This window comes from Triplophysa rosa, linkage group LG17 (genome assembly GCF_024868665.1).
Source record: "Triplophysa rosa linkage group LG17, Trosa_1v2, whole genome shotgun sequence".
Classification (NCBI taxonomy): Eukaryota; Metazoa; Chordata; class Actinopteri; order Cypriniformes; family Nemacheilidae; genus Triplophysa; species Triplophysa rosa.
Window position 1 is genome coordinate 16570310 of NC_079906.1, and position 26024 is coordinate 16596333.

General features: G+C 39.2%; 2 protein-coding genes across 3 annotated transcripts; one reads left to right on the forward strand and one right to left on the reverse strand.

The window, feature by feature from the left end:
* On the forward strand, window positions 1–13541 carry rorca (RAR-related orphan receptor C a). Of its 2 annotated transcripts, XM_057356596.1 has the most exons (10): window positions 1–799; window positions 6747–6832; window positions 8145–8286; window positions 8621–9058; window positions 9141–9262; window positions 9537–9669; window positions 10176–10283; window positions 10443–10553; window positions 10705–10817; window positions 10911–13541. In XM_057356596.1, exons 1-10 carry the CDS (start codon window positions 793–795, stop codon window positions 11070–11072), a joined length of 1422 nt encoding a protein of 473 aa, XP_057212579.1. In that variant the 5' UTR covers window positions 1–792; the 3' UTR covers window positions 11073–13541. The 2 variants fall into 2 exon arrangements, with proteins under 2 accessions (XP_057212579.1, XP_057212578.1); XM_057356595.1 differs by lacking the exon at window positions 1–799 and having other exon boundaries at window positions 819–6832.
* Window positions 13542–14041: 500 nt separating this feature from the next.
* On the reverse strand, window positions 14042–25978 carry spag17 (sperm associated antigen 17). Its single transcript, XM_057356597.1, is given in 39 exon segments — window positions 14042–14416; window positions 14501–14554; window positions 14747–14837; window positions 15024–15072; window positions 15191–15277; window positions 15373–15561; window positions 15687–15814; window positions 15949–16079; window positions 16583–16692; window positions 16803–16967; window positions 17058–17185; window positions 17302–17434; window positions 17579–17784; window positions 18075–18213; window positions 18336–18484; window positions 18600–18711; window positions 18760–18965; window positions 19154–19267; window positions 19372–19486; window positions 19567–19800; window positions 20256–20317; window positions 20470–20606; window positions 20845–20999; window positions 21079–21177; window positions 21276–21313; window positions 21414–21593; window positions 21672–21816; window positions 22115–22222; window positions 22310–22444; window positions 22661–22782; window positions 22964–23009; window positions 23088–23249; window positions 23469–23641; window positions 23775–23969; window positions 24065–24224; window positions 24902–25033; window positions 25235–25294; window positions 25458–25598; window positions 25760–25978. Coding segments are annotated over 39 exon segments (5181 nt in total). The 5' UTR covers window positions 25868–25978; the 3' UTR covers window positions 14042–14133.
* Window positions 25979–26024: the final 46 nt, after the last annotated feature.

Consider the following 26024-nt stretch of genomic DNA (forward strand, 5'->3'; position numbering starts at 1 on the left):
ATTATGAATTCGTGGGTACAGATTTCAAAAACTGAGGGGACGGTTTACAAAACCGAGAGCACGGATTGTAAACTCGTGGGTACAGTTTATTAATCCGAGAGCACGGTTTTGTAAACTGAGGGAACGAATTACAAAACTGTGGCCACGGATTTGCGGGTCTTGTTTTTTTTTCTCCGAGGGGTGACCAGACGGGCTCTGTATTTGTTTCTATGAGGAAGGGAAGAATTTTTTTTTCAAGAGCCGCTGTGGTGCAATCGCACACAGTTGCAGCCGCAGGAACCGCGGGATTGCGAGAGAACCCCATGATATTGTTGTGGTGACACACTACCACACTTTCCCACGCGCGCTAGATATCTGGCGCACGGATCCTCCTTAAAGATCGTAGCCGGGTGCTCGTGCACGCGCCGCTGCCTGGGGGCACGAGGCGGGCCAATGGAGCGGGATCATGTGAGTGTCCACGCGCCGAAAGTAGGAGACTACAGAGAGGCACAGACGCGGACGGAGAGAGAGAAAGTGGGGAGTGCATCATATTTTTGCATATCTTACATTGCGCGCTTGTATGCTGACAAAAAGGATGAAGACTAGAATGAAGCGGAATTTACTCTAAACAACCGGACATCGCTGCTTGTTTTAAGACGACGACCTGGATGTGAAGTAATTTATGAGGTTTAGTTCTTTTCTATTATTGCAAGCACTCCTTTTTTGAGTTTTTCAAGTTCGCCTAGATTTTCATTCAAGGCGTTCAAATGTGCTGGAGTTTTTTTTCTTTTTCTCAGATAATATAGCGTCAAAATGAGAGGTAAGTAAAAAACATAACAATTGTAAACAAACTTGTCTAATTATTGCAACAGCATTTTGACAGCGGTGCCCGTGATTGAATTTAAAGTGGATATTATGTTGCACAAGTCTTCGTCAAAGTAAATCAGTTGCGAGCGCGCATAAATATAACTTTGAGATCATCTGAAACTGTTGTTCGTTTGTAACATGACGTAGGCTATATTTCATTCCTGCTTTGAGGCTCAATCGCCAAACAAGGAAACATAATCCGCACACTAAAATGATAAAACTTTGTATATTTTTGTTTTGTTTGTGTTTTCCCCTGCAAGCGTGGAAGGGAAGCGACGAGCGCGTAAATAGGAAATGTGTCGCTGTAATTACTCTTAACCGCCGCTAAGCGAAATGCATTATGTAAGAAAAACGTAACTTGAAGAAAATACTGTATGTCATAGTCTGATATGTCTGACAAGCTTTGTGAACAGTTTAGAAAAGAGTGTTTTGTAGCAACACTATTTTAAAGCAGTGTGCAAAGTTGTTTCCGAAGTGTTATTATTATTATTTGGTTAACGTTAGCTTTAAAGCGCCATGTTGAACTTGAGCGCCGGTGAATTTTAAGTGTCTGTGTGTGGCATTTATTGTTATTAAGTTGATCGGTGGGGTTCAAGGGAGGCTGTCTGAATGTTCAGCTCTCTTGAGTGTCGGGTTGTGAGGCGCAGGAGGAGTGGGGGAGATGTCCTCTGCTATGTGTGTGTGTGTTGTTGTTTTTCAACAGCATGGCCGCTTGTGTCATGTCAGAGAGTTTATTTGCTCCATTGACCTATTTCTGTCATTGAGGATTACACATCATGACAACAACGAAAGATATTAAACTTATATTGAATGTGTATCGTCCTTCGCTTTATTATCTTATAATGTGTAACTTTACTTTTCTCTGTGTTGAATTTCCTCATGCCCAAAACAGTACAACCAAAGTCAATGCCGACGTTGACCCCGAATTTCTGTATGTGGGAAACAGCGCCTCTTTTGGCGCGCAGGTGTAACAACAGGGGTTTCAATCCAGTCTGTGAGAAAAAAAATCACAAAATGAAATATTATTATGACTTGTATATCCCCATCTATTAATCATAAAAAGCTTTGACTGTCAAATTACTGTTATTTTCTGCAAATGGTTGTTGAGCTTTATTTTCTCTTCTAAATTGTTGCCGAAGTGTTTTACAAGTTTTATCACTGAAATTCCTGAATTGTGCTCAATTCTGTAATAGGTTCAGTTCTTGAAGCCTGCATCGAGACTCCTCTGAATGCCAAATCAGGCCCATTGGTCTAAGAGCACATATTTCGTTGCCATAGCAACTTTTTGACATTTCACATTAGAGAACAATTCTTTAAATGACCAAAGGTAATAAATGGACTCTGAGATAGACGTAGTAAATTATATTAAAATTGAGCCCCATTAACACACAAAAATTTTCAGTAGGGTCTTTTTTCTTTCCTTTGGGTATGAGAAACCATGTTTGTAGAATACAAATATAGGCCTGTCTGTTTGTATACTGACCAGGTACCGTGGCTTTGAAGACTTAAGCAGAGAGTCGTCTATAAATGAATGCTGAGCAGCTTAATGCACTGACACTTTGACACCTGCCCATGAAGTTTCCATTCATTTAAACTTAAACCCAAGCTGTGAGAGAATGTGACCAGCCTTTTAATCTATTGTGGAGGTTTGAGATGTAGATTTTAGTTTTCTTAAGGCGTAATAAAAAGGTACAGCATAAATAAGTATTTTCTATGTTACACACATTAGGGCTGTTGTTGTGATTCTTTTTTTAACTTCTTTCTGGTTAATGGATCTTATGTGGTAATGGATCCTATTCCTAACTATTCATTTGTTAACAATTATAAGCAAATACTTTCCCATCTGCTTGGTATTTGTATTATCTGTAAAATCAATTGACATCCAAATAAATCCAGCACCTCTTCGGCACAGAAAACCGTAAAAGGTGGCTCTTATTTGTATTTTTGAGATGGCTCCTAATGGTTCCCAATCGAGTTTTTTCAAGATAATGAATGCCCATCAAGAGCCACCTTACACTCCCTATCAGCTCACCATGTTTTTCAACTTGGTGTTGTTACTTATACCAAAGAATTACTCAATCCCTCTGTGCATATTTAAAGAGTGCCTCTCAGTGTCATTGCTCCGTCTCACTTTACTCATTGTATGTAGAACATTCTTAAGTGGGGAGAAAAAATAATTACTGGCCACAAAACTGCTGAAAAACTCATGTGAGAATAAGCAGACGCTAATGGGATCCTGTCTGTAAGGGATACACTACACGCAAACATATTGGTAGGATGCTGAGAAGTTGTGAGCTATTAGCCCTAATACGAACCGCTCACGCAAATCTCATGCAGTTTGGACTGACTATGTCCTATGCAAATACAATACGATGCATGATAAACAAGACCTTTGGATATAGCCAGACAAAGTTTGATTAGGTGTGATAAGAGGCCAAAGTCTTTACCCTTAAGATGGGTTTTTCTCAGCATTACACAGTGAAACTGCTGACTGGTGCTTGTTGGACTGACACACTGACTAACTGGCATAGAGTGGCCCAGAGAGTAGATAAGGAAAGCTAGATTACCAACCCTGGCTTGCCTGATAAACATAGCACTCTAATCAATCTCCTCTTAATTAGTTTTCGGCAGATTGACTGCGTTTGCCCGTGGCTTAATCAAACAAAAGCTGGTGAAATTGATATATGTTTGATGGGGTTGTTTTGAATAATGGCTGTATTAGACGGAAATTGCATTTTATACCTGATGATTGAGGGAAATTGCTGATGATTTTTTAAAAAATGTGTAAGCAAGGTCAACGGTGGCAGACAGTATTTGGCAACCTTGTGGTAGTAGCTGTGGCAGCACAGTGTTTTTAAGTAAATATACATTTTTCGTTTATAGATTTTTTTTATAGAAAACATTTTCATAAAGTGGTAACTCTTTGCCTATCTCATGCATCACACTTCCTTGTAGTCAGCGTACTTGTATAATTATGTATAATTGTGATTTATAGGATAGTCTCATTACTAAAGTAGCGTAATTCCAATTTAATTCCAGCATAATGGGGTGCTTTCCTGGATAGGGCTTAAGACTAGTCCCAGACTAAATTAAATCTTGAATTCAGGGGTTTTCCTGCATAGAGAAATTGAAGGCGGCCGCCTCCATCAAATCTCGTGCCGCCTCAGGCTCTCGCCAAAATTATGTTGTGAGTCTTCACAAGAAATGCTTGCATTTAACGCTGTCATTCGTAACTGCAGTTGCGACATTACGCCACAGTGGAGGCGCTGTTTCGTTATCAGCACACTGAGGCCCTAAAAAGAGTTCCAGAACAAGAGCCTGCCTGTGTTTCACGGCTGTTTGTTTAGCATCCAAGTACGTTTAATTTCTTGAAATTTCTTAAATTAACATGACGTACATCATTGTAATGTATTTAGCTGTGCAGTTGGATAGTTGAATCAGCGTATACTGTACGCAGCGAGTTCGCCACTATGAACGCGCATTGCGTTCAGAACGACTCGCACACGAATGACTCATTTGAACCGATTCATTTAAACTATTGAACTTTTCAGTCACTAGCGAATATAAGAGATCCTTGAATCATTTAAAGTGAATCACAGAGAATGCAAGATGTGAATGAGCTTTGCTCATTTAGACAGACTGGTTAATTCAGTTGGCTATTGTGGGCTGAAAAGTTAGTTGAAAATGATAAAAAAGCTTTATTTGATTAAAAAAACATTTCTGTTTGGTTGAATAAAAGTAATGTTTTATACAACCTAATAATTGTCATTTTTATCTAATTTTATTAGAACTTTAAATATGTCAAACTCAAAGTCACTTTGGTTAAGCCACTTAAAGGCACAGTAGGCCTACGTGTGTGTGTACAAGATCAGGATGGCACCACCTCCGCCTCATTTTGAGCCAGGAAAAACCCTGTTGATCGAAAACAATTTGTACTTACATATCTTAAAAAATATATCAGTGCGATTGTTTTGTCTCCAGGAATATTTTTTTGTAAAGTATGTTTTAAAAAACAATTGAAATATCCTAATTTAACTAAGGCCTAGTCCTGGCTTAAACTAATCCCTGGCGGCCGGGAAACCGCCCCATAATGTTTTGTATTATGACTTTGCATGAATAAACATATCTGGCACACATCATTGTAAAACTGGATAACCAAGTCAAGGCCGGCTAGAATTGAACCTCCATGCACAGGAGCCATAGATTAAAAATAGTTTTATGTGAGTGCTTAGAGGCAGCTGGGACTGCGCTCAAATTCTTGACAATCTGCCACATGAGGGGCAGATTGAGGGCAAGTGTAGTTTACAGTGTGTTCTAGTTGACATATTTCCCAGGTCGTATGGTTAGCCTTTACTATAACATAATGTATATGAATGAGATTAGAAGTCTGTTTAATCACAGAAGCTTTGAATTGGCCTGGAACCTAAATAAGTCGTCCACCTTAAGCATGCCAAGAGGGAGGAAAAAAGAAAAACAAACTATTTAATCAGATTACGTCCTATGTGAGGTTACCGCACAAGAGCCTCCCTCGGCTCGATAGAAAAGTGTGTCAATAGAGCAGCTTAGCCACATAGCCTGACTGTGCTACACAGGTGAGTGGCATGCGAGTCGTCGAGTTAAGATGCGAGCTGGGCCGTCACGAGCCAATGGGAGCGCACGAGGGCTGGGATGGGGAAATGCTCGTCACTGCGTTGCTAGGGTGATCTCCTGAATGAGAGTGTTCGTGGAATGTAGCCAGATCGCAGTTATATAACACAGGGAGGGTGGGGGCCTGGGGCTCAGAATGGGGCAGAAGGAACAAGAGAGAGAGAGAGAGACAGAATACATTCCATGTAATCATCGCACTCTTTTCATTTTGTAGGACATTTCGCATAATGGAAAAACTTTGAATTTCTTTTTTATTCAAGCTGGGAGCATATGCTTGTGTTTATCGCTAGACTAAAGGCTTCTGGAGACATCGGGAAGATGTGTTGTTTCTTCCCTCGGCCTCTGATCTTGCATGTGACGCATGCATCAGCTTGTGTTAGGGCAGAGGTGTGATTCTTTGTGCCATTATCTAAGAACAGCCGGTTCTCTTTGTCACAATACATTGGCTGTTATCTAAGATATTGCGTCACCTCACGAACATATAATGATGGGTTGGGGGGGATTTGTCTTACATCCAGATCACCGAAAAAGACGATGTTTCTTGCAAATAGCTTTTATCAGGTTTCAGAGACTCGTCTTCAATAGGTGTGGTGTGAATGAAATTTTATAACTGTGGGCCCACCAGCATCTCATGTTATTAACCTTGTATTCAGGAAGGCCAATTGTATCAAGATAAACAGCATAATGAAAAGAACAGCTGGTTTGTGAGATATAGACTTATGTGTGCACTGCTGAAAGGTGTACAGTATGTACTCATTCCCATTTTGTTTTGTGGCACTGTTTGCGTTTTTATTCATTTCCCGTTCAGACGCAACAAAGAAACTATTCATGAACCTGCAGCTGTTTATCATTCGAATACAGAGTATCACAATCCACTTAATTCCGCGAATGCAAGTTTTCCGAGCAGAGAGCGAGCTTTGTTTAAAAAGCTGTTTGTAATTCTGCAGGCCAGAGTCTTGTGTTATTATGTCACCCCGAGTAGGTCAAAGTCTTCAAATCTCTTGAATCTGTAAATATGAGTGCTAGAGTTTGACCCGGCTCGTTGTGCATTATCTTCTTGCTTTGGTGTCTTTGAAAGAACATGACACTGGCAAAGTTTCCACTGAACTGTGCGAGTAAGATCTTTAGGCTCTGCGCCAGCATGTATTATTAAATTATGCTAAACGATTCATGTCAGTAGGTCAAAGAAGAGAGCTCCCTGGATACGTGTGTGAAATTCAAGCAAATGTTTTATTTCTTTGTTTCTCTCTTAGCTCAAATCGAGGTAATCCCCTGCAAGATTTGTGGGGACAAGTCATCGGGCATCCATTATGGAGTGATCACTTGTGAGGGTTGCAAGGTAAGCGAGCACAATCTTTTAGTTCAACCACACTTAAAGGGACAGTTCCCCCAAAAATGAAAATTCTGTCATCATTTATTCACCCTCAAGTTGTTCTAAATCTGCATAAATGTATTTGTTCTGATGAACACCGAGAAAGATATTTTGAAGAATGCTCGTAACCAAACAGTTCTTGGCCACCATTGACTACCATAGTAGGAAAAATGACAATGATAGTCAAAAGTGCCCCAGAACTTTGCTTTCCTGCATTCTTCAAAATATCTTCTTTTGTGTTCAACTGAACAAAGAAATTTATAAAGCAATGGTGGCCAAGTACAGTTCTTATAAGAAATGTATACAGATTTGGAACAACTTAAATGATGACAGAAGTTTTATTTTTGTGTGAACTGTCCCTTTAAAGGTGTTTGTCTGTTTTGTCTTTAAAATGTTACTATTGCATGATACAGTGATATAATAAATGTATAAATAAACAATTTTACAAGACAAATGTAGCATGCAAGCATGCTGTAGTTACGCTCCAATGATGTATTCAGACTCTTGCTTGATTCAGTAAACAATGCAGCTCTTTATCTGATTGGACGTCTGACTATTCAGAAGTCTCAGCAGCTTGTTTTTGACCGCGGAAAAGTGTTGAGTGCCAGAGCTGAGCAAGTGATTTTGCAGTTAATGTTGCGCTACAAAGATCTACAAAGAAGTCTCCTTACAGATTGCTGGGAATGTCCGTTTGGGGTGTGACTTTTTCATGCATTTGTATGTTTCAAACAGCAAACGTTATACTTTACCCAAAAATTAAAACTGTCATCATTTATTCACCCTCATGTCGTTCAAAACCTGTATTACTTTCTATCTTATGCAGATCGCAAAAGAAGATATTTTGAAGAATATTTTAATCTAAATACATTGGCTCCCTATTGACTTTCACTGTATGCACACAAAACCATCAAGACATTTCTCAAAATATCTTCTTCTGTATTCCACTCATGAAGGAGTCATATACAGGTTGTAAACAACATGAGGAAAAAATGAAGACAGAATTTTTTGTGTTAAATTATTCGTCAACCTGTATTTGACACGATTAATTGCTAAAGTTTGCCAATTTTGTTAATTAATGACAAAAAATAATATTGCACTATAAAACACACAGCTGAACTGGGGACCAAAATCCCATAATCCTTGAGATTTGTGGTGTGAGATCCCGGTACAATATTTTACCTGTAATTATTTTAAGAACACACTTAACTTCAGCTATAGAAATGCAGACTATTCTTGAACCCATTTTTATGTTTTGTCTGGCTTTTTTTCATTCATTAAGGGCTTCTTCCGTCGAAGTCAGCAGAACAATGCTATGTACTCCTGCTCCAGGCAGAGGAACTGCCTTATTGACCGAACCAATCGCAACCGCTGCCAGCACTGCCGCCTGCAGAAATGTCTGGCGCTGGGAATGAGTCGCGATGGTGAGTTTACTCTTACCCGAGCAAACTTCCTCTGACGGATGTTTGAGTTTCTTTTGGGCCCATTTAATATAGTTTCAGTGTGTCAATATACAAGTTTGACATAACCATCTGGCGCAGGCCTAAAGAAACGCAACTAGACATGACGTTTTCGGTTTCAATTATCACTTACATCTGATATAAAGTTAGCCTGCCTCTTTTAGAGGTTTCATGTGCTCCTAGTTGTTACTAATGTATATGGATCACACATACTGATAAAATGTATACATTGAATGCACTGCCAAGTGTATAAATGTGTCAGCCTTTATCAACAATCACATTTTCCTTTTCTCTGCAGCCGTAAAGTTTGGCCGCATGTCCAAAAAGCAGCGCGACAGCCTATACGCTGAGGTTCAAAAGCACCAGCAGTCCCAGGAGCGGGCAGGGAGCATAGGTGGCACCGTACCCAGCCATGCTGATGAGGAGACCGGAGACAGCAGCCACACACGGGCTTACAGCCGGGGCTCCAGCACCACCCTTAGCGACCTGGATGACATCACCATGCTACCGGACGGCCTGCTGTTCGATCTGCCGCTCACGCCAGAGGGAGCCGGCGACTGCTGCAGCCTGGAGCTGCTAGGGGGCAGCGGCGGAAGCAGTTCATCCTCCCAGAGTTCGCCGGAGCCGAACAGACAGGAGTTTACAGACACGCCACACATCAAACACGAGTACGTGTCTGGACTCTTCACGCGCTCACTGCTTAATCCACCCGAAGGCTGTTCCATGCTGGAAATCGGTCAGTTTTAAGGGAGTTTACAGAAAACTTTAGGTGTACATATTGTGGTTGATTATATTTTAAAACGGTTTGTTTTCTGTAGAACGCATCACACAGAACGTGGTAAAATCGCACATTGAGACGAGTCAGTACAGCCCCGAGGAACTGAAGAGGTGTGCATGGACCCTCTATACACCTGAGGAGATACGCACCTACCAAAACAAGGTATCCGCAGGAGGTGGTCTGCGTGATGCGTCATACTTTCTGTTGCTTTAAGACTAGGTGTGACTTCACGATGGGAACATTGTGATCCAGCAATTACCCACCCTAACATTCCATTCTCATGAATCATGCAGAATACAAAAGTTCAGGTTATAATTTCTTGAAAGCCCGATTAAAAGTACTTAAAAAGTATGTCAGTCAAATTTGTATCATTTTAGATCATTATTGCAATCAAAATATGGGTGGAAATGTCTAACCGATGTTTCTTTTATCCAAGTCCACTGAAATTCTGTGGCAGCAGTGTGCCGTGCACCTCACCAACGCCATCCAGTACGTGGTGGAGTTTGCCAAGCGTATGTCTGGCTTCATGGACCTTTGTCAAAACGACCAGATTATTCTTCTCAAAGCAGGTCAGCCTCAACTGCGTGCAACAGATCAACCAAATGTGAAATTAATGTAATTCACAAACGTCAATACTTTCAGCAAATTCTCACACAGTGTGGGCCCAATTATGTTTAGTTTTAAATCTATAGTAAACTCTTTCCACCAGAATTATTTATAAGTAGTTATTATATAAATGAATGTATTGGACTGTATTCTTTCATTTGTTGGGTCTAACAATGGTTCTTTTCTTGTTTTTTCCCTCACTCCTTTTCCCTGTGTGTCCTCCTTTTGTGCATTGTGTGATGTGCCTTTTACTCAATTTGTTATTTATATGAAAACAAAAAACCTTTTTGTATTTTTCCCCTCTCTAAAACAACCATCGTTGAATGTTTCCATATCACGATGGCTGTGTTATTAAATCCTTCATTTGAAAACATTTTGCAATTTGTGGGGATTTCCTGTGTGTGTGCATCGTTCTTGTTTCTCCTGCTTTTCCCTGCTGTCCTTCTTCTCTATGATGCTGATCCTTCAGGCTGCTTGGACGTGCTGTTGATCCGAATGTGTCGGGCCTACAACCCCATCAATAACACGCTGATGTTTGATGGAAAGCACGCAAGCCCTCAGCTCTTTAAATCGCTCGGTGAGTCTTCTTCAGAGACCTTTTAAGTCATTTAGACAATCAGCATTTCAAACACCTAATATAAATCTCCATTTAGTTGACTTCTTTGTAAGGCACATGACGATGTCATTTTGTCATTTTTTTTGCTATGTATTTACTGGGTGTTTCTCCCATCTGTAGGTTGTGATGATCTGGTAAATGCTGTGTTTGAAATGGCTAAAACTCTAAGTCGGCTGCAGCTGTCTGAAGAGGAGATGGCACTGTTTTCTGCCACTGTACTTCTGTCTCCAGGTAGTTTAACATAATTAAAAATAACCTTCTCTTAAGCCCTTGGCAGTGCATAGATAGCAGGACATTCGATGCAACCTATTCAATGACCAATGACAGAACAGAACAGAAAGAGCTGATTGATGTGGAAACCACCTCATTTTGTATTTCACAGACCGACCTTGGCTGACAGATAGCCAGAAGGTACAGAAACATCAGGAGAAGTTGTATCTTGCGTTGCAACACTGTCTTCATAAAAGCGGTGCCCCGGAGGAGAATCTGGCGAAGGTAACATTTGAATCCCCCAAAAATAATGTAGTGCATTTAAATCTGGTACATGTGATGGAAAAAAGTAATCTGTCTTTTCTGTTGGCTTAATAGATGGTGTCCAGATTGCCCATGATGAAGTCGATTTGCAACCTTCACATTGATAAGCTGGAGTTTTTCCGTCTCCTTCATCCAGAAACAGCCTACAGTTTTCCTGCTCTCTACAGGGAGGTTTTCTGCAGCGAGATCACCTTTCCAGACTCCACTGAGGGCTAACATTCATTGAAGTGCCATACTGGTGCTGATGAGAGAGAGGTAGAGAGTGTTTAGGAAAGACAGAGGATGGGAATAGGAGGTAGATGGAAATGTGTTTGACACACTGACAATCCTGCGCATTTACACTTCCTCCATCTGTAACCTCCCTCTGAACAGGGCGATCCACCGCATTATTTAAACAGGACCCAGATTTCTCACAGTGTGGTGTTTAAATGACGCCTATTTAACACAAGGTTCATTTTACTCATGCTACCTACTTGCATCTCCCCAAAAATGAAGTGCTTAAAAGGTGGATCGAGGGATATTTCCCTTCATCAATTCCTCAACTTTTAGCAAGAGCATTTACATGAATGTAACCCATCCTGACATGTGGCACAGCCTCAGGGTTAGGACAGAATGTACTATTTATTTTTCCCTGCCCATATGTAAACAAGCTCTCGAGGTTGAAAAAAAACGTGATGGTTTTGAATTCACGGCAAAACTGTTCAAAGGGACCAAATGCAAGTGCTCCTGAGATCATAAATGCCAAGTGAGCAGTCACACTTTAACGGACACTAACATACAGAGCATACGTTGTACAAACGTGCATGCACACGCATGTTTCGAGCTCTTTAATTGTGCATAAAAATCGAAAAGATACAATTAAACTAACGGAAACCTCATCCCTGCCTCCCTTTCCCACGCAAATGCCACTTGCTAAAGATATTAGATGGACAAATATGTTATATACTATTTGATATGTTCGATTGATTTGAACAGAAACCACATGGATGTAGAATATTAGATGTTTGAAAATATATTTATATACAGAGCGAGATATATATGTAGAGAGAGATAGACAAGAGGACTAAATAGAAAGTTGCACCTTCGAATGAATGCTCTCAAGCCTCTTTGGAGACTTTTGGAGTTCTGGGATGACTGAACTGGATGTGGATTTTGCCTGACAAGCTTTAGATGTAGATGCAGATAAACAGCACTTCTTGATGCACCACAAAAACTGGGGGAACTATAAGAAAGGCTGTCGTGGAGACCATGTTTTTGAGCGGGACTTTGCTGTCGCCCCACATTAGATGGCTGAAAGACAATGGCACTATGAGGAAATGTTTCTGACTTAAGACCCCCTCAATAAGAGTGCAGCAAACCACTTAAACAGTGCTCTTTGGGAGCATGGCCTCAAGAGACTGCAAAGATCAGCGCAGGAAACGGATGGGAGGAACTGTGTGTTTTTAGAGGCAACGGAGAGACAACTTCAGTTGTCGGACACCACGGAAATGAGGCCCAGATGTCAACATTCAGTCCTCTGTTTCTCTTCAGCTGCATGTTAAGTGGACTCACAGGCTATACCTCATGTATCGAGTCTGATGTGAGGATTTGTTGTGTTGCTATGTGTTCTTTTCCCACGATCCTTTCACTCTGTTGTGTTCACATGTATTATAGATTGACAGAGCCATCAGCTACCCCCCTGAGTTAGGGAATATTAGAGTTAGTTTGTTTTAAAACTTTCAGATCGAAAATATTTCATGTCTTTCAGCCACGTGATAGCAACATCTATTCTAAATCAGGAAGTCAAAATCGTGCAGGCTGGAGGTCTGTGATTTAGGAGTGGCCCAGTAACAGGAAAACTGTGGAAAGCCCCAGGGAGTTTTTTTAAACGAAGACCCCCTAGTGGCCAGATCGAGACATTACACAAACTTCAGTAGCTGCCAGATTACAGGCTTTGAAAAAATGTTGTTTTGAATGGTTTGTAAATATCAACCTTCAGTTTCCTGACAGTTACATTTAACGCGCTTGTCTGATGTTAAGTTTTAGCACTGCTGGAACAGTGCTGCTGTCCAAAATGTATATTTTCTTGTACGTTTTTTAAAGGTTTGTGTAATACACTTATCTGGGTGCTTATTACAGTATCATAATGTATGCCTGTGCATGGTCAGTCGTTCTATTTTTAGTATTTGAGGGCCTTTACAAACCAAGGATTCATCTCCTCGGATTTCACAAGCACTCCAGCCTAGATCATTTAACACCCCCGTTGCTGAAGTTCTGTCTACACTTTATTTTTTACCCTTGTCTAGTATTAACTGACTAAAGTGGACGTGTGAGAAAGCGAAAGATTGTAACAAAGAGAAAATACTTTGTCAAAACATTTTGTGGAGTGTAATTCGCAGCCCTGCAAACTGTCTCGAGTGATCGCCCCGTCCTTGAGCGCAGTTTTAAAAGCGTGCGTTTATGTCTACACTCAGTCACTCAGGGAGATAGCTGGGTTCTCTGTCCTGCAGTCTTCTTCAGTTAGCCTAGCAAGGACACCTTGCACCAAATAGAAGACTTTAAACCTTGATCACTGTGTACGGTAACTTTTCTTGTGAATGTTATTGCAGAAGTATCAAAGACTTTTACCCCTGTTTGGAGAATTTTAGAGTTTGACTCGTTTAAAGAAATAGGAACAAATTATATATATATATATATATATTTTTTTTTTTTTTTNTTTTTTTTTTTTTTAAGGCTTATAGATAACTGTAGGGATGATTAAATTAAATCTTCCAGTGTTTTTTTTTTGTGATCTTTTTTGTTGTTTTAGTGTTTTTCTGTAATATATTTTTTCACACGTTTAGTGTCATCCTTTGTCTTGGAGAATTAAAATCCTATTTTTTTTTTAAACATTGTTTTTAAAAAGAAAATCCCTTGAGAGTCCTCACTGTTTGCCATGATCCCTCTGTGGTTATTTTCTCTGTTGTTTTAAGTAATCAAATCATATTATAGATTTTAAGGAATATAATTTAAGATATATTATGGATGCAGAAAATAAAGCAAGCACATGAAAGAGTTTTTGTTGTACAATGAGAATTAAATACATGAATTCCAGAATGTAATAAAGTTCTTTTTACTTTAAATTAAGTGTTTTGTGGTTACTAAAAATATGACAAATATTACTATATTTAATATTTTATTTTTTGAAGCTCCTTTGAAAGTGAACGGACGAAGAGTCCATGGAGATACCAGGTGCTCTGGAATTTCTTTTTGGTGGAAATGGTGGAAGATGTTTGGAGAGGGAATTCAAGTCTAGATCCTAAAAGGAAACAGACATTGTTACAGCTGAATACATTTCTGCTCTATAGTGGCTAAATGTAACAGATTTCAGTCTGAATGTTTTCACTAGAAAATGAAGCAGGAAATGACGCCATTTCAATGGAAAGTTTTCTGGTGAGTTCTGGTAAATGTTTGGATGTTTGGTTGTACTAGCCTCATGTGTGAAGAATGAGTTCATCTCCTGCAGCTCAGGGTAAAAGTATGGAGTAACAATCTCATGTCTGAGGGCGATTCTGTGTCGTCTTTCCTCCTGAAGTTCTTGTCTAATTGTGATAAACAAAACCGTCTATGTATGCACCTCATTAAACGTTTGAAAAACAAACCTTTAAACCGGACTAACTATTTACCTGTGTCTATTAATCCTGTTTTCCCACAAAGAATCTTGCTTCTGCTTATCGACACTAGAAGCAGAAAGGAGAGTAGATGTTACAAAATCTATTCATCATTGCAAACCATCACATTTTCCATAACATTTTAACTGTGTTTTTTCACAGTTACCGAACCGGCTATTTTTTATTGTGAGCAGAGCCAAAGTCGAACTGTTTACAGAGTCAGACAGATGCCTTATTGGTAAAATAAACAATGAGCAGTACCTCACAGTGTGTTTCTCATTGGTTTTCTCCTGTAGGTTGTTGGACTGTTGGCCTGCGCTCACTGTTTCAGTATAAAGAGACGCTACATCACCTAAGAAATGAAAAGAAAAAACACAAATTACCCTGAATACGAGGTCTTGACTGTGCATGACAGTTTAGCTTTCAAGCTACCGTATGGACTGTCACAGTACACCAACAACACTAGGTCATCATAAGGATACTTTTTCTAGCCTTTGTTTACATGTTTCATAATATTTGCATGAAATGGAGACCTCACCTGACAGAGGTTCCATGGCAACTTGTGGATCTTCAGCCTCAGGCAGGGACTATAACAAATGCAGGGTTTAAATGAACAATAGTTTAGCACAAACAATATATTTGACCTCTAAATTATTAATTATTTCTTTGAAAATGAATAATAATAAATGATGTTGGTTTTTAAACCATTACAAGCATCTGTGCACATCTTGGGTCCTTCGGCTGTATCTTCTCTAGCTGATTCTCTCTCTCCAGCAGATGCTCCAAATAGACCTGTTGGATTCAATAGACTATAATAGTTAAATTATTGGATTTATAACAGGTTTTGCAATCGTATTAAGTAGATCTGTGGCCGGAAGTAGAAGCACCTTGATGTTCTCCATCAGTTTCCTGCGCAGAGGTTCAGTAACGGGAGGATGCTGGATCACCTGACGGACCAGCAGCACATCAGGGCACTCCAAAACCGGTTGGGCTTGAATTGACGTACACTTGGGTTTATTCTTAATCTCGAGCCCGCGGCCAAGTGTGGTGCCAAAGGGGAGGCCTGGAGTTGTCTTCTGAACGCCAAAGGTGGACAATAATCAACACTCATCACAGCCTTAGGTAAGTCACCTATAAACTGCATACAATACAAACAGCACGTTCCAAAATCTAATGTTCAGTTTTATAGATTTTCTGTTACCTCAGATGAAGGGAATGAATCCCATTTCCTCGATTTGAGATTGGTGGGAAGGATGTCATCTTCATGCTTGGATAAGAGCCAATGAGAATCTTCAGGACAAGGTCTCAGAAGAGTGATGCAACATGATTCTGGAAAGAAAGAAATCAGAAAAGACGCCATCAGGTACATTTAAACACTACAGATATGTCACTACCTGTTTTTTAAATTTGTGTGCAAATGATCATTTGAAGTTAGGTTTGATGAGTGGAAATTGTGTCCTGACCTTGAAATTCTGGTAGTGGGTCGGTGAGAACAGCGATGGTCGAGTCACTGTAAGCCTTCTGCAAAACATCATCTACATCCTGAGCTCTCAGCAGCTCTGAGGCTGATCCATCTTCATGTACCACAAACAACCTCAGGCACAGAACACACTTGTTTTATTCAAACTAATGAAGTCATTTCTCTTATGAAAAGCCAAAGTTACTGTTGGTTTTTTTTAATGGTGTGAAAAATGAGTATTTGTCCAATGTTGGCTATGAGAACTGTGTTTCTACTCCCAAAATGACTTTCCAGTAAAAGCCCCAAAAAATTCTGTCATCATTTATTAACTCTCATGTCATTCAACACCTGCATTGCTATCTTTTTTATGTGGAGTGCAAAAGAAGATATTTTGAGAATGGTTTTGTGTCCATACAATGGACGTCAATGTGTGCCAATGGTTTTACGTTAACAGCGTTCTTCAAAAGACCGTTTTTGTGTTCTGCAGAGGTAAGTCAGTCATACAGGTTTGGAACGACACGAGGGTGAGTAAACAAGGAAAGAATTTTCATTTTTGGGTGAACTATTGCTTATTATAATCTCTAAGACAACAATATAACTGTCTTTAAGTAACCTTGAGTTTCTGTTGAGAGACTGACCTGGGTGGGTGTGTTTTAAATTCAGCATTCTGTTGAAGTTCTGTTTCGGTCTCTTCATTTGTTGGTTGTTCTGATCTACTAGTAACAGCAATCTGACCGGCTGCGTTAACCTGCAAACAGCATTTAAATGCTTGTTTAAATTTAAAAAAATTGCCTCAATTGATTCACAGTCTCAGTGTGTTTACTATAAACAATATCATGCTTGAATTTCAGTGCCCACTTGAAACCGGTTCCCATCGGGGTCTATCATATGACAGAGGACATCAGCTCTGTGGTTCATCACATATTGTCCAAATTGGTCAGTGTCCGTTCCAGACTGATGAGATGTGTACACCGCCCCACCATCTTTATCGATGTGAAGGACACCACCACCACAGGGATAAACCTACATTAGAAAGAAACCGAGAGGCTTTATGGATCAGGTTTATTCCTATAGCTCTCATGTATCTGTCCGTCCATCCATCCATCCTCTGACCTTGTATGATCCATCAGCAGTTGTGCTGATGGAGGTGCCATCCCCCAAGAGAACTTCACAACCTTTTCCTTCACAGTCCATTATCACTGTGGCAAACTCTGTTTTCTCCACTCGAACCAGCTTCTCTCCTGGAATCAGATTTTATATAGCATGTGTACAATAGTGTACTTTGTTTCGAATATGTTGATATAATGTTTCAACAGTGCATAATGAAAGTGAAATATTTAGCTTCCTCCTTGCTCACCTGTGATCAGACGTTGTTGCAGCTCCCTCTGCTGGTTGAAGGTGGTAATACGTGTCCCATCTGCATGATCCACTATCACGGTTCCGTCTTTCCTCAGCACAGACAGAACTTTGTCCTCCCGTGTGACTACGACCTACACATTTCATATTCGCATTACAACCACAGCCTTAAAACTCGTGTTTTATTTTGACAAAAGGTGTTGAACTCAATACTTTTAAACCATTCTCTCTATTGTAAGCCGTTCAAATGATAACTAAAAAGGCTGGACTTGGCTTACTGTTCCATTTAAGGGGTCTGTGGCATGATAGGTCAATATCGGCTGTGCTTCGATTTCCTTTCCTGCCACAGAGGCGACCCTGAGGCCAGAAGGGGTTGTGGTGGTCCAGGAGCCTCCAGTAACCTCAAAACTGTATGGCTTTTCTTTTTCTACCGATTTCGGTTGAGTCATGTCATCTCCTGCATTCACCGCAGAATTAGCCTTGCCTGAAAATCATGGACAAATACTTTGTTTGTTTGGTTATGTACTGATTTCCCCTCCTTTGCCTCCACAGCTCAGGTCTTCCAAAAGTAGTCGTTTGTTGTAAGTACTCCAGTGTAATTTAAAAGATACGTTAAATTGAATTATATATTGTTTTAAACCAGATCATTGAGATGAACGGGTACAGTATACAGACACAAAAAACTCTCTTTAGGTATTATTTATCTCCGGTATATGAATGATGTTAAAACATACAGTAAATATTGCTGTTATCTGCAATTGTGAATTTTGTTACCCTTCTTGTTTTTAACGCCTTTGGTGTCCACTGCTAGTTCTTTGATAGACTCCTGGTCCTCCGCAGGTGTCCGTGGAACTAACACACACACTGGTTCAGAGTCTGGACTTCTACTTACAGTACCATCTGCAAACAGGACCTTGAAAACAAATCCACAAATTCGTTACACTATATTCTCTGACATATAAAGTATGTTTATGTGTTGTAAAAAGGTTCAAATGAATACACTGAATGATAATAATCAGGTCAATATAAGAATACCTCAGTAGATCCATCTTTCATATGTTTTATGGTTGTTCCTCTGCAGGTAATGACCCTGGAGACCTCGGTGTGCATGCTGATGTCTGATCGAGACCCGGCGTTATAGTATCTCTGTTTTATCAGCAAAGAACAACTGCTAGAATGACCACCTGCAAAACACAGATCTTACAGCTAAAAGGCAAAGAATAACTATTCCATGAAGAGAGGACGTACTCGAACCAGGAACCTTTTTGCTGCGTGAATCAGTGCCACCCAATACCTCACCTGCTAAATCCTCAAAATCAAAGTACAGGATGAGTCCATTGGGAACAGAAACGTGAAGTTTTAGGAATGCTGCAGAAGAACTGTCCATGTGCTCATGCTGTGTCTCAGGAGCCTAAGACGGCAATAATACATAATGTATAAACATCAAACTGCAATGCACCTAACTAACCAGCATTTGTCATTAATGTTCTTTTGTCGTCACCTGCTGTTGGTCAGTACAGGAGCTGGGCACTATGGGATCATGGATTTCAGCTTTTGTCTTGTTTGGGCTGGTATGACTGCAGGAGAGCTGAATGCCATTTGCCAGTACAGCATAGAAAGATCCACGTTTCTCTGTCTCACAATCTGCTTTGCCTCCAAGAGGAGCTGGATTGGGTGAAACAATATCTGTAGTTACAGTAACGTAGTAATCTTTTGTGGAATAGAAGCATGTCTAAAATGCACTACCTGGCAGATGTCCGTGGGTGTCTGATTATTTTATTTATGTTATTGCAAAACAAATGCTTTTATCACCTGTCTATTAATATTACACTTGTCTTGTGTCTGAATCATACCTTGTTTAATCAAATCAATGTCCTTCAGTTCATCCTGTTCTTTCTTCCTCTCTGAAATGTGTGTGTAGAAGTGATGGCCATCCTTCTTTACACAGATTTTCAGTTGTTTCAACCCTAAGGATACAAACAAACGTATTTAATAGTGTAAATGTGTGTATGTGTGCATGTACATATCTATCATTAAGTTCAATAAAACCGAGCTTATTTTGTTTTCAAACCTTGTGTGAAATGAAAACTCTCCACATCTATTTGTCCCCCATCAGATGGATAGAAAGACTGAACTTCCTCGCAGACCTGCACAAGTTTCCCATTTAAACTGTAGCCTGTGAATGCCTGCACAAAACATACAAATATGATTACAAATTCAGCATTTAGATCTTGACATATGATATCATGTAACACCAGTTTCAGACATTTGCTTTTCTTGTGTCTGGTGGATCTTGAGGTGACTCTGGAACATCTCTGGTCTTGTCTCCAGTCACTGTAGCTGAACTGGGTGTTTCGGACACAACCTCTCTGCTCTTTCTTGAGGTAACAGGGGTCTTCGTTTCCTCTTTTACTTTTGGTGTGGCCTTCCCTCCTTTCTCCTTACTTGTCTTTTTTGATTCCTCCTCCTCATTTAATCTATCCTGCTCCATTTTCCATGCCTACAACAAATACGTGAGAAAAAGTACCCTGTAAAGAGCAACTTAAGGGGACTACAAACAGAAAAAGTATGTCAAACTGTTCCTGTAAAAAAGGAACTACAAAAAAGTACTGGCAGAAAATTACCAGTACATTTTTCTTTATTTTACGGACATTTCTGTTAATGCTAAAATGTAATTTAATGCAGTGCAAAATGTAAAATACAGGTAAAACAACTGTAAAAAATGAATCCGGAAAATTCCTACATATTAATACAGTATATTGTGCCCTATTTTTACAAAAATTTTTTAGAGTGTAGAACATATGTTCATGGTTATGAATGTGTAATGGGTTTTTCAACATAACTGTCAAGTAATTTAAATATCATATTGTAAGCTTAGACATGCATTTTAGACACCTGGACAGCACAAGATATTTATCTGTCTGCTAATATTTCATCAAATGTGTTTAAACTCACTTTTAGAGAATCCTTTCTTATATATATTTCTGTGTCTATGATCGGGGCTTTCACGGGTGAGTCTAAAGAAGAGAAAGTATTCATGTGAATATTTCAACACATATTATCTCATCCAAAGTGACTGAGATCTCTTCTAATGTATCATTCGAAATGTCTTTCTACATGCTTATGCTTAAAGGGACTGATGTATTAAACATCAGAAATAAATGGTTGCCTCTTTTCAAGTCGCTCTCTGAAGGAGTTTTTATGAGAGTTCTCTCTTTTTCTTTCCTCTCCTGTTCAAGGTGCCATTTTTCCTCTTCTTGTCTGGTCAATTCACTGATGGAGTCAGCCACGTATTCCAAATAGTACCTACAAGAATTAATGTTAATGTGTTATGAATATTAAGTTGGTCAAACTTTTACTCTGACAGGGTGTAATAATTTTCCAATATTACATTAAGCGAAAATCCTAATTTAAATTTTTTATTACCTGTCATTTTATAGGACATTAAGGTAAGTAATGATCCTATTAAATTAGGTTAATAAAATATATCTGTCTTGTGTTAAAATAATCATAAAAGGAGTTGTAAGATTGAACTGTGGGATACCTGAACCCCACATCTGTGTGAAGGGATGTATTCCGGAATTCTTTGCAACTCCTGTGAGGGCTCATGGGATGATGGCAGATGACATATATAGCATTGTCTCTGCAGGAGTGAAATTTATCCACACATCTGTATGTTTCAGATGCAGACTGAATGACCTAAATATGTGAGGAGTTTGTGACAGCATATTTGAAATGCAAAAACAACACAAGATAAGATTCGTTTGAAGTTGTGTACCTGAGGAAAAACACAAGCACTGTGGTTCTCCGCAAAGTTCCAATGTCCTAATTGTCGAATCAACGTCTTTTGGAGGTCTGTTATGGTCACTTTATTACCCTGCCAGGATGTTAAATAAGACAAAAGTGTGAGGACCGTATATATCACATAATAAATTGTAGCTTATTTGTGTCAACATAAGCAAAATTGAATCATACCTTTTGCTGCTCAGTCCCAGCAGAAATTTGTGCTGGTCCTTTAACAATAAAAATATTTGTTTGGAAAGCATAGGCTAATATTTTTCTGTAAGGTCTATATGTAATGGCTCTTTTATCATGTGGGCGCTCTGGTCACACCTGGTGTGCACCCGTTGTTCCAGTACAGGTGTTTGGAATATTCAACAGGGTTGTCCCATGGTGTGGGGCTGGGAGGGTCTGGTCCTTTAATACAGCCACTCTCATCCACAGTAGTCAAGCGCATGCTTTCGAACACAAACAGCTGGAGAAGCCGCTGTAGATCAGACCAGCTCATAGACTCTGGGGATGCACACAAACCATGTTAACACACATTAAGAAGAACTGGTTTCCCCAGGAACCAATTGACCTTCTCCTCACCATCAGTGCAGAAGTGCCGCAGCTCTTGAGATCTGCTCAGTCTATCAGATGAACTCTCAGGAAATCTAGATACAAGGCTGGTCCACACCAGGCTTTGTTTCATGATGCCTGCTACGATTTTGATAGGATCAAACCCATCCAGGGCCTGCAATTTAAGAATCGTGGATTACATTTGTCATCGCTCGGCCATACCAGCATCTCAGGCTATAGGAAGGACAGTTCCTGGACAGATGATGGTTGGTCTTTCACAGAGCTAAAATGTTTCAATGGCATTTATATGGATATGCTTACCCTTTAGATGTGAACTTTTAATGATATAGAAAATTCACTATTATCCTAAGATTATACAAATTTTTCGTCCCAGTTTGTGTTTGCTGCTAATGTCCTAAACCCATTGGGTTAGAGCTTGATCAATAAACATAGGTATATATTCACATGCTCACAGAAAATTGGTGGAGTCTCCTTGACCTCTCATCATGGTGATTTATTAGCAGTGGTTTCTGATCTATAGTTGTTGGTGTGCCTTGGATTCCAAAGTCCTCCATCAGTTTCTGTCACACACACAGCTTATTGAAACTACACCTGATGTATGTCTAGTAATTGTTTCCTCTAAAATTGGTCTGAGAAAGAAACTTTACCTTCCTGTCTTCTTCTTGCATTGGCAGAGACATAACAGATGAGACCATGTAATTGATTAGATCTTTATCTGTTTCATCCGAGTTTTGCTTTGAATCAACTGATCCTGACATCACTTTCTGTTCTGATGCCACCAGCTGCAAAACACACAGGATAAATTTAGCTATTCTTTACTAATTTTCAAAGAATAATAAAACTCGCAAACAATGCTCCAACATTAAAAAACATATCAACTGTTTTATAATGCTCTAAGAATTGTAAGCAGCTTTAAACCAACCTTAATAAATGTCAATTAAAGAGAAACATTATGCATGGTTATGCATCCATTGCACATTATGCATGGGTTCATTCACCTGCTCAAGCATGCAATGCAGGATGAGTGGAACAGATGTGATTTCAGGAGGAATTCTGTCCAGTAGGTCACAGTAATATCTCATGTCAACCTCTGTGCTCAGAACAGGAGACTCTGGCTCTGCTGAACAAACACAAAGATTCAGTTCGGACGGTTTTAGACGACATGTTACAGAAAACAACAGGCAAACAAGTGGTAGATTTTGTGCTCGTATGCTTAATCACATAATATGAATTGCACACAAAAACTTGCTCAAATGTAAATGTATATGGAAATACAAAATCGAGTTTAACATCTATTATACCAGGGTTTTCCTCTGTTGCTGCTTTCCTCCTTGGAGTTTGTATAACCTAAAGCACGAATAAACAGATTCAGTGTTAAATCTGTTAAGTGTTGGGCTTTCAGTCTTCACCGCTATTGTAATGTACCTCAAATGAGCTCTGTGGTCGTGAATGCTGACTGGGTCCGGAGGCCACTGGGACCTGGATCAGTTTCATGGAGTTGAGATAATGACTGTGCTGTCTTCTCCAGTCAAGACTGTCATACACCAGACATGCTACACCTTCAAACATAGCTTCACCAAAAGCCATCTAAAAGACATCATTAGATGCATTTATGCATTTGACAGACACTACCCAAAGTGACTTGCAGTGCATTCAAGCTAAACATTTTATTTGTTTGTGTTCCTGGGAATCTACCAAACAGGAACACAGATGATAAAATGTATCAATACTATATCCTAGATGGCAACATTGGAAGGTACAAAATCAGTAATGTGGTACAATGAAATGCATTTATTTTTTATTCACCATGGCTTCAGCATTGCCTGTGTCCTCTGGCAGCAGATGCCTCTTCACACTGTACTTCAATATGGCCACATCGAAAAGTCTCGATCCTTCGCTCCCACTGTTCAAGACACGATCCAACTGCTTCCAGAACCCATCTAACTCTTGCTGCCTCTTCTGCTTCAAGAAATCAACTTCTGGACACAGGATAAAACGTATGCTTACAAAATAATCTAATCTAATAATACATAATCTTGTAAAACCACACATGGCATATTCCACATGATCTCCTTTTAAAGGTATAAGGGCAGTTAAAAACTTGCAATTTACCGTGATCTTCAGGTGAGCAGTAATTCTCCTCTGCTGTTGTTTCTTCGAAAGCCTCTGATTGATCGTCTCTCTCTAAGCCCAGTTTAATAACATTGGACACATGGATACCCAAAGAGTTCAATGCAGATATCAGATGGGGCTGGTGGAATCCCATCATTAGGATGTAGTGCTGCGGCCCGTCATCTGGCTCATCATCTGCACAGAGGTCAGGGGTCATTTATTTTCATTTGAAATAACTTTCACAGATTCATTTTTATGTACAATCTATGGAAACTTTAAATAGGCCTCACCTATGTATTCAATATTGTTTTCCTCCTCCCCTCTCCGTTTGAGTTTGGTGTTCTTGGTTGAAACTGAAAGGTCATTTTTCCCCTTCACTGCCCCTTTACCTCCCTGATCCTTGCTGGCATAATTTGCTTCTCCTTTTACATGTGCATTGTCCTCTAGAGCCTTAGAGATACATACTCTGTGTTACTACTCCTCACAGACATGTAGTCAGTGTTGGGTAAGTTACTCTCAAAAAGTAATTAATTACTAGTTACTAATTACATATTCAATAGTGTAATTAGATTACTGTACAAATTACTCTCTCCAAAAAGTATTTAGTTACTTATTACTAATTACTTTATATATCCTAAAACAACCTTGATTAGTTAAGTGATACAAGGATAGGCATGAAAGGGCTCTTTTAATTCATTAAAATAAATAATATTAAACTACATAAAGTACTCTTATTAACTGACCAAAGTATTACAAATGTGAGAATTATACATTAAAGCACAGATTTTAAAGTTAGACTATGAATTTTGATGTCAATTCCACTATTACACACACATATTACACAAAGTATTTAGTTTAATTACATCAAAAGTAACTGTAATTAAATTACAGAAAAAATAAGAGTAATCCCTTACTTTACTTTTTTTAAGGGAAAAGTAATTAAATTACAGTAACTAATTACTTAGTACTTAGTAACTATTACTTAGTTATGTACGAATGTATTTATTTAATCAGAATTACATATGACCCCAACACGAGTTAAGAGCATAATATATAATTATAATTATGCAATTATATAATTATGATATATTTCTATAATTAAAATATATCAATTAAAACTCTCTTACCTTCCGTTCAGCAGCTCTCCTTTGAATGTCATTGTTTTTGAGTATCAAAAGATGGAATTTGATCAATTTTGCCATCAGGTCCACAGTAATGTTCTCTCCAGCATCCATCTGTGACTTTGCAACTTCAGTCACCTACATCAGCACAAATATAATATCATTTGTATAGATGAAAAACATAACCTTCATGTGTAAGACACAAAAACATAACAGTTTTTGAATCATTACATTTAAGGGTGTGATTATACTTCTGCTTATGATTCTATCTTTAAATTTAGTTCCAAGACTAGATAAACAAACCACAGATTTTTTGTGGCTACGAATAACAACGCCCACCTCATAAAACATGGGAACATCTTTAGTCTTTCTTGACTTTGGGTTTCCTAGTTCATTTATCTGTGACACAGAATATTGGTTCATTTACAGCAATGAAAAATTGGTCATAGTTATTATTTTATTAATGTTAATGAAACAATTTAATATTACACTTTCCATTAACCAATATTGTACAGACTAATAGTTTATGATGTCGTTTTATTATGTATGTGTATTATCAGACCTTTTCCAGAGTGTTCTGCCAGGAAAGCACACTGAATAGCTTGCGCAAGGGCTTCTGAACTGCCTGTATGAGGGCACTACTGAGCTGTTCGTCCTCTGCTTTCTCTGTCTGCACCAAAGACACACTCACCCTCCAGTCATTCTGAAAACACAAAATGATTCAAATGAGAAATACATGACTTCTAGTTAAAACAGACCCACATTTTGAAATGCTTGCAAACTCTGCATTAGGTTTAATGCCAACTGCAATCAGACAGCTAATAGTTTCCCTTCATTTATTCACCTGCCTAATGGATATTTTACCTCTTCAAATACAGCAGCAGAAAGAGATGAGTCCCAATGTTTACCAGAAGCTGCCCTAGCTGGAGTAACCCCAGATGGAGTAACACTTGCAATCCGTTTGGGGGGCATATTCAAACTAAATTCACTATTTACACCCTACCGGTTCTCTCTAATTAAACCCTACAACAGTTTTGCTATAGTTTTAATATTTATATTTTAGAGCGAATTATTTTAGCCAAAGTTTGTCCGTCTTGACCAAAGTTTCTAAAAGCGTTCTGGTAACCCA

Bases quoted from the DNA above. Each gene is read 5' to 3' on its own strand.
- rorca (XM_057356595.1), top strand. From the start codon at position 6,719: ATGTTTTATTTCTTTGTTTCTCTCTTAGCTCAAATCGAGGTAATCCCC. The intron at 9,263-9,536 runs GTATCCGCAGGA...CTTTTATCCAAG, and splicing joins TACGCACCTACCAAAACAAG to TCCACTGAAATTCTGTGGCA. The intron at 10,818-10,910 runs GTAACATTTGAA...TTGGCTTAATAG, and splicing joins CGGAGGAGAATCTGGCGAAG to ATGGTGTCCAGATTGCCCAT.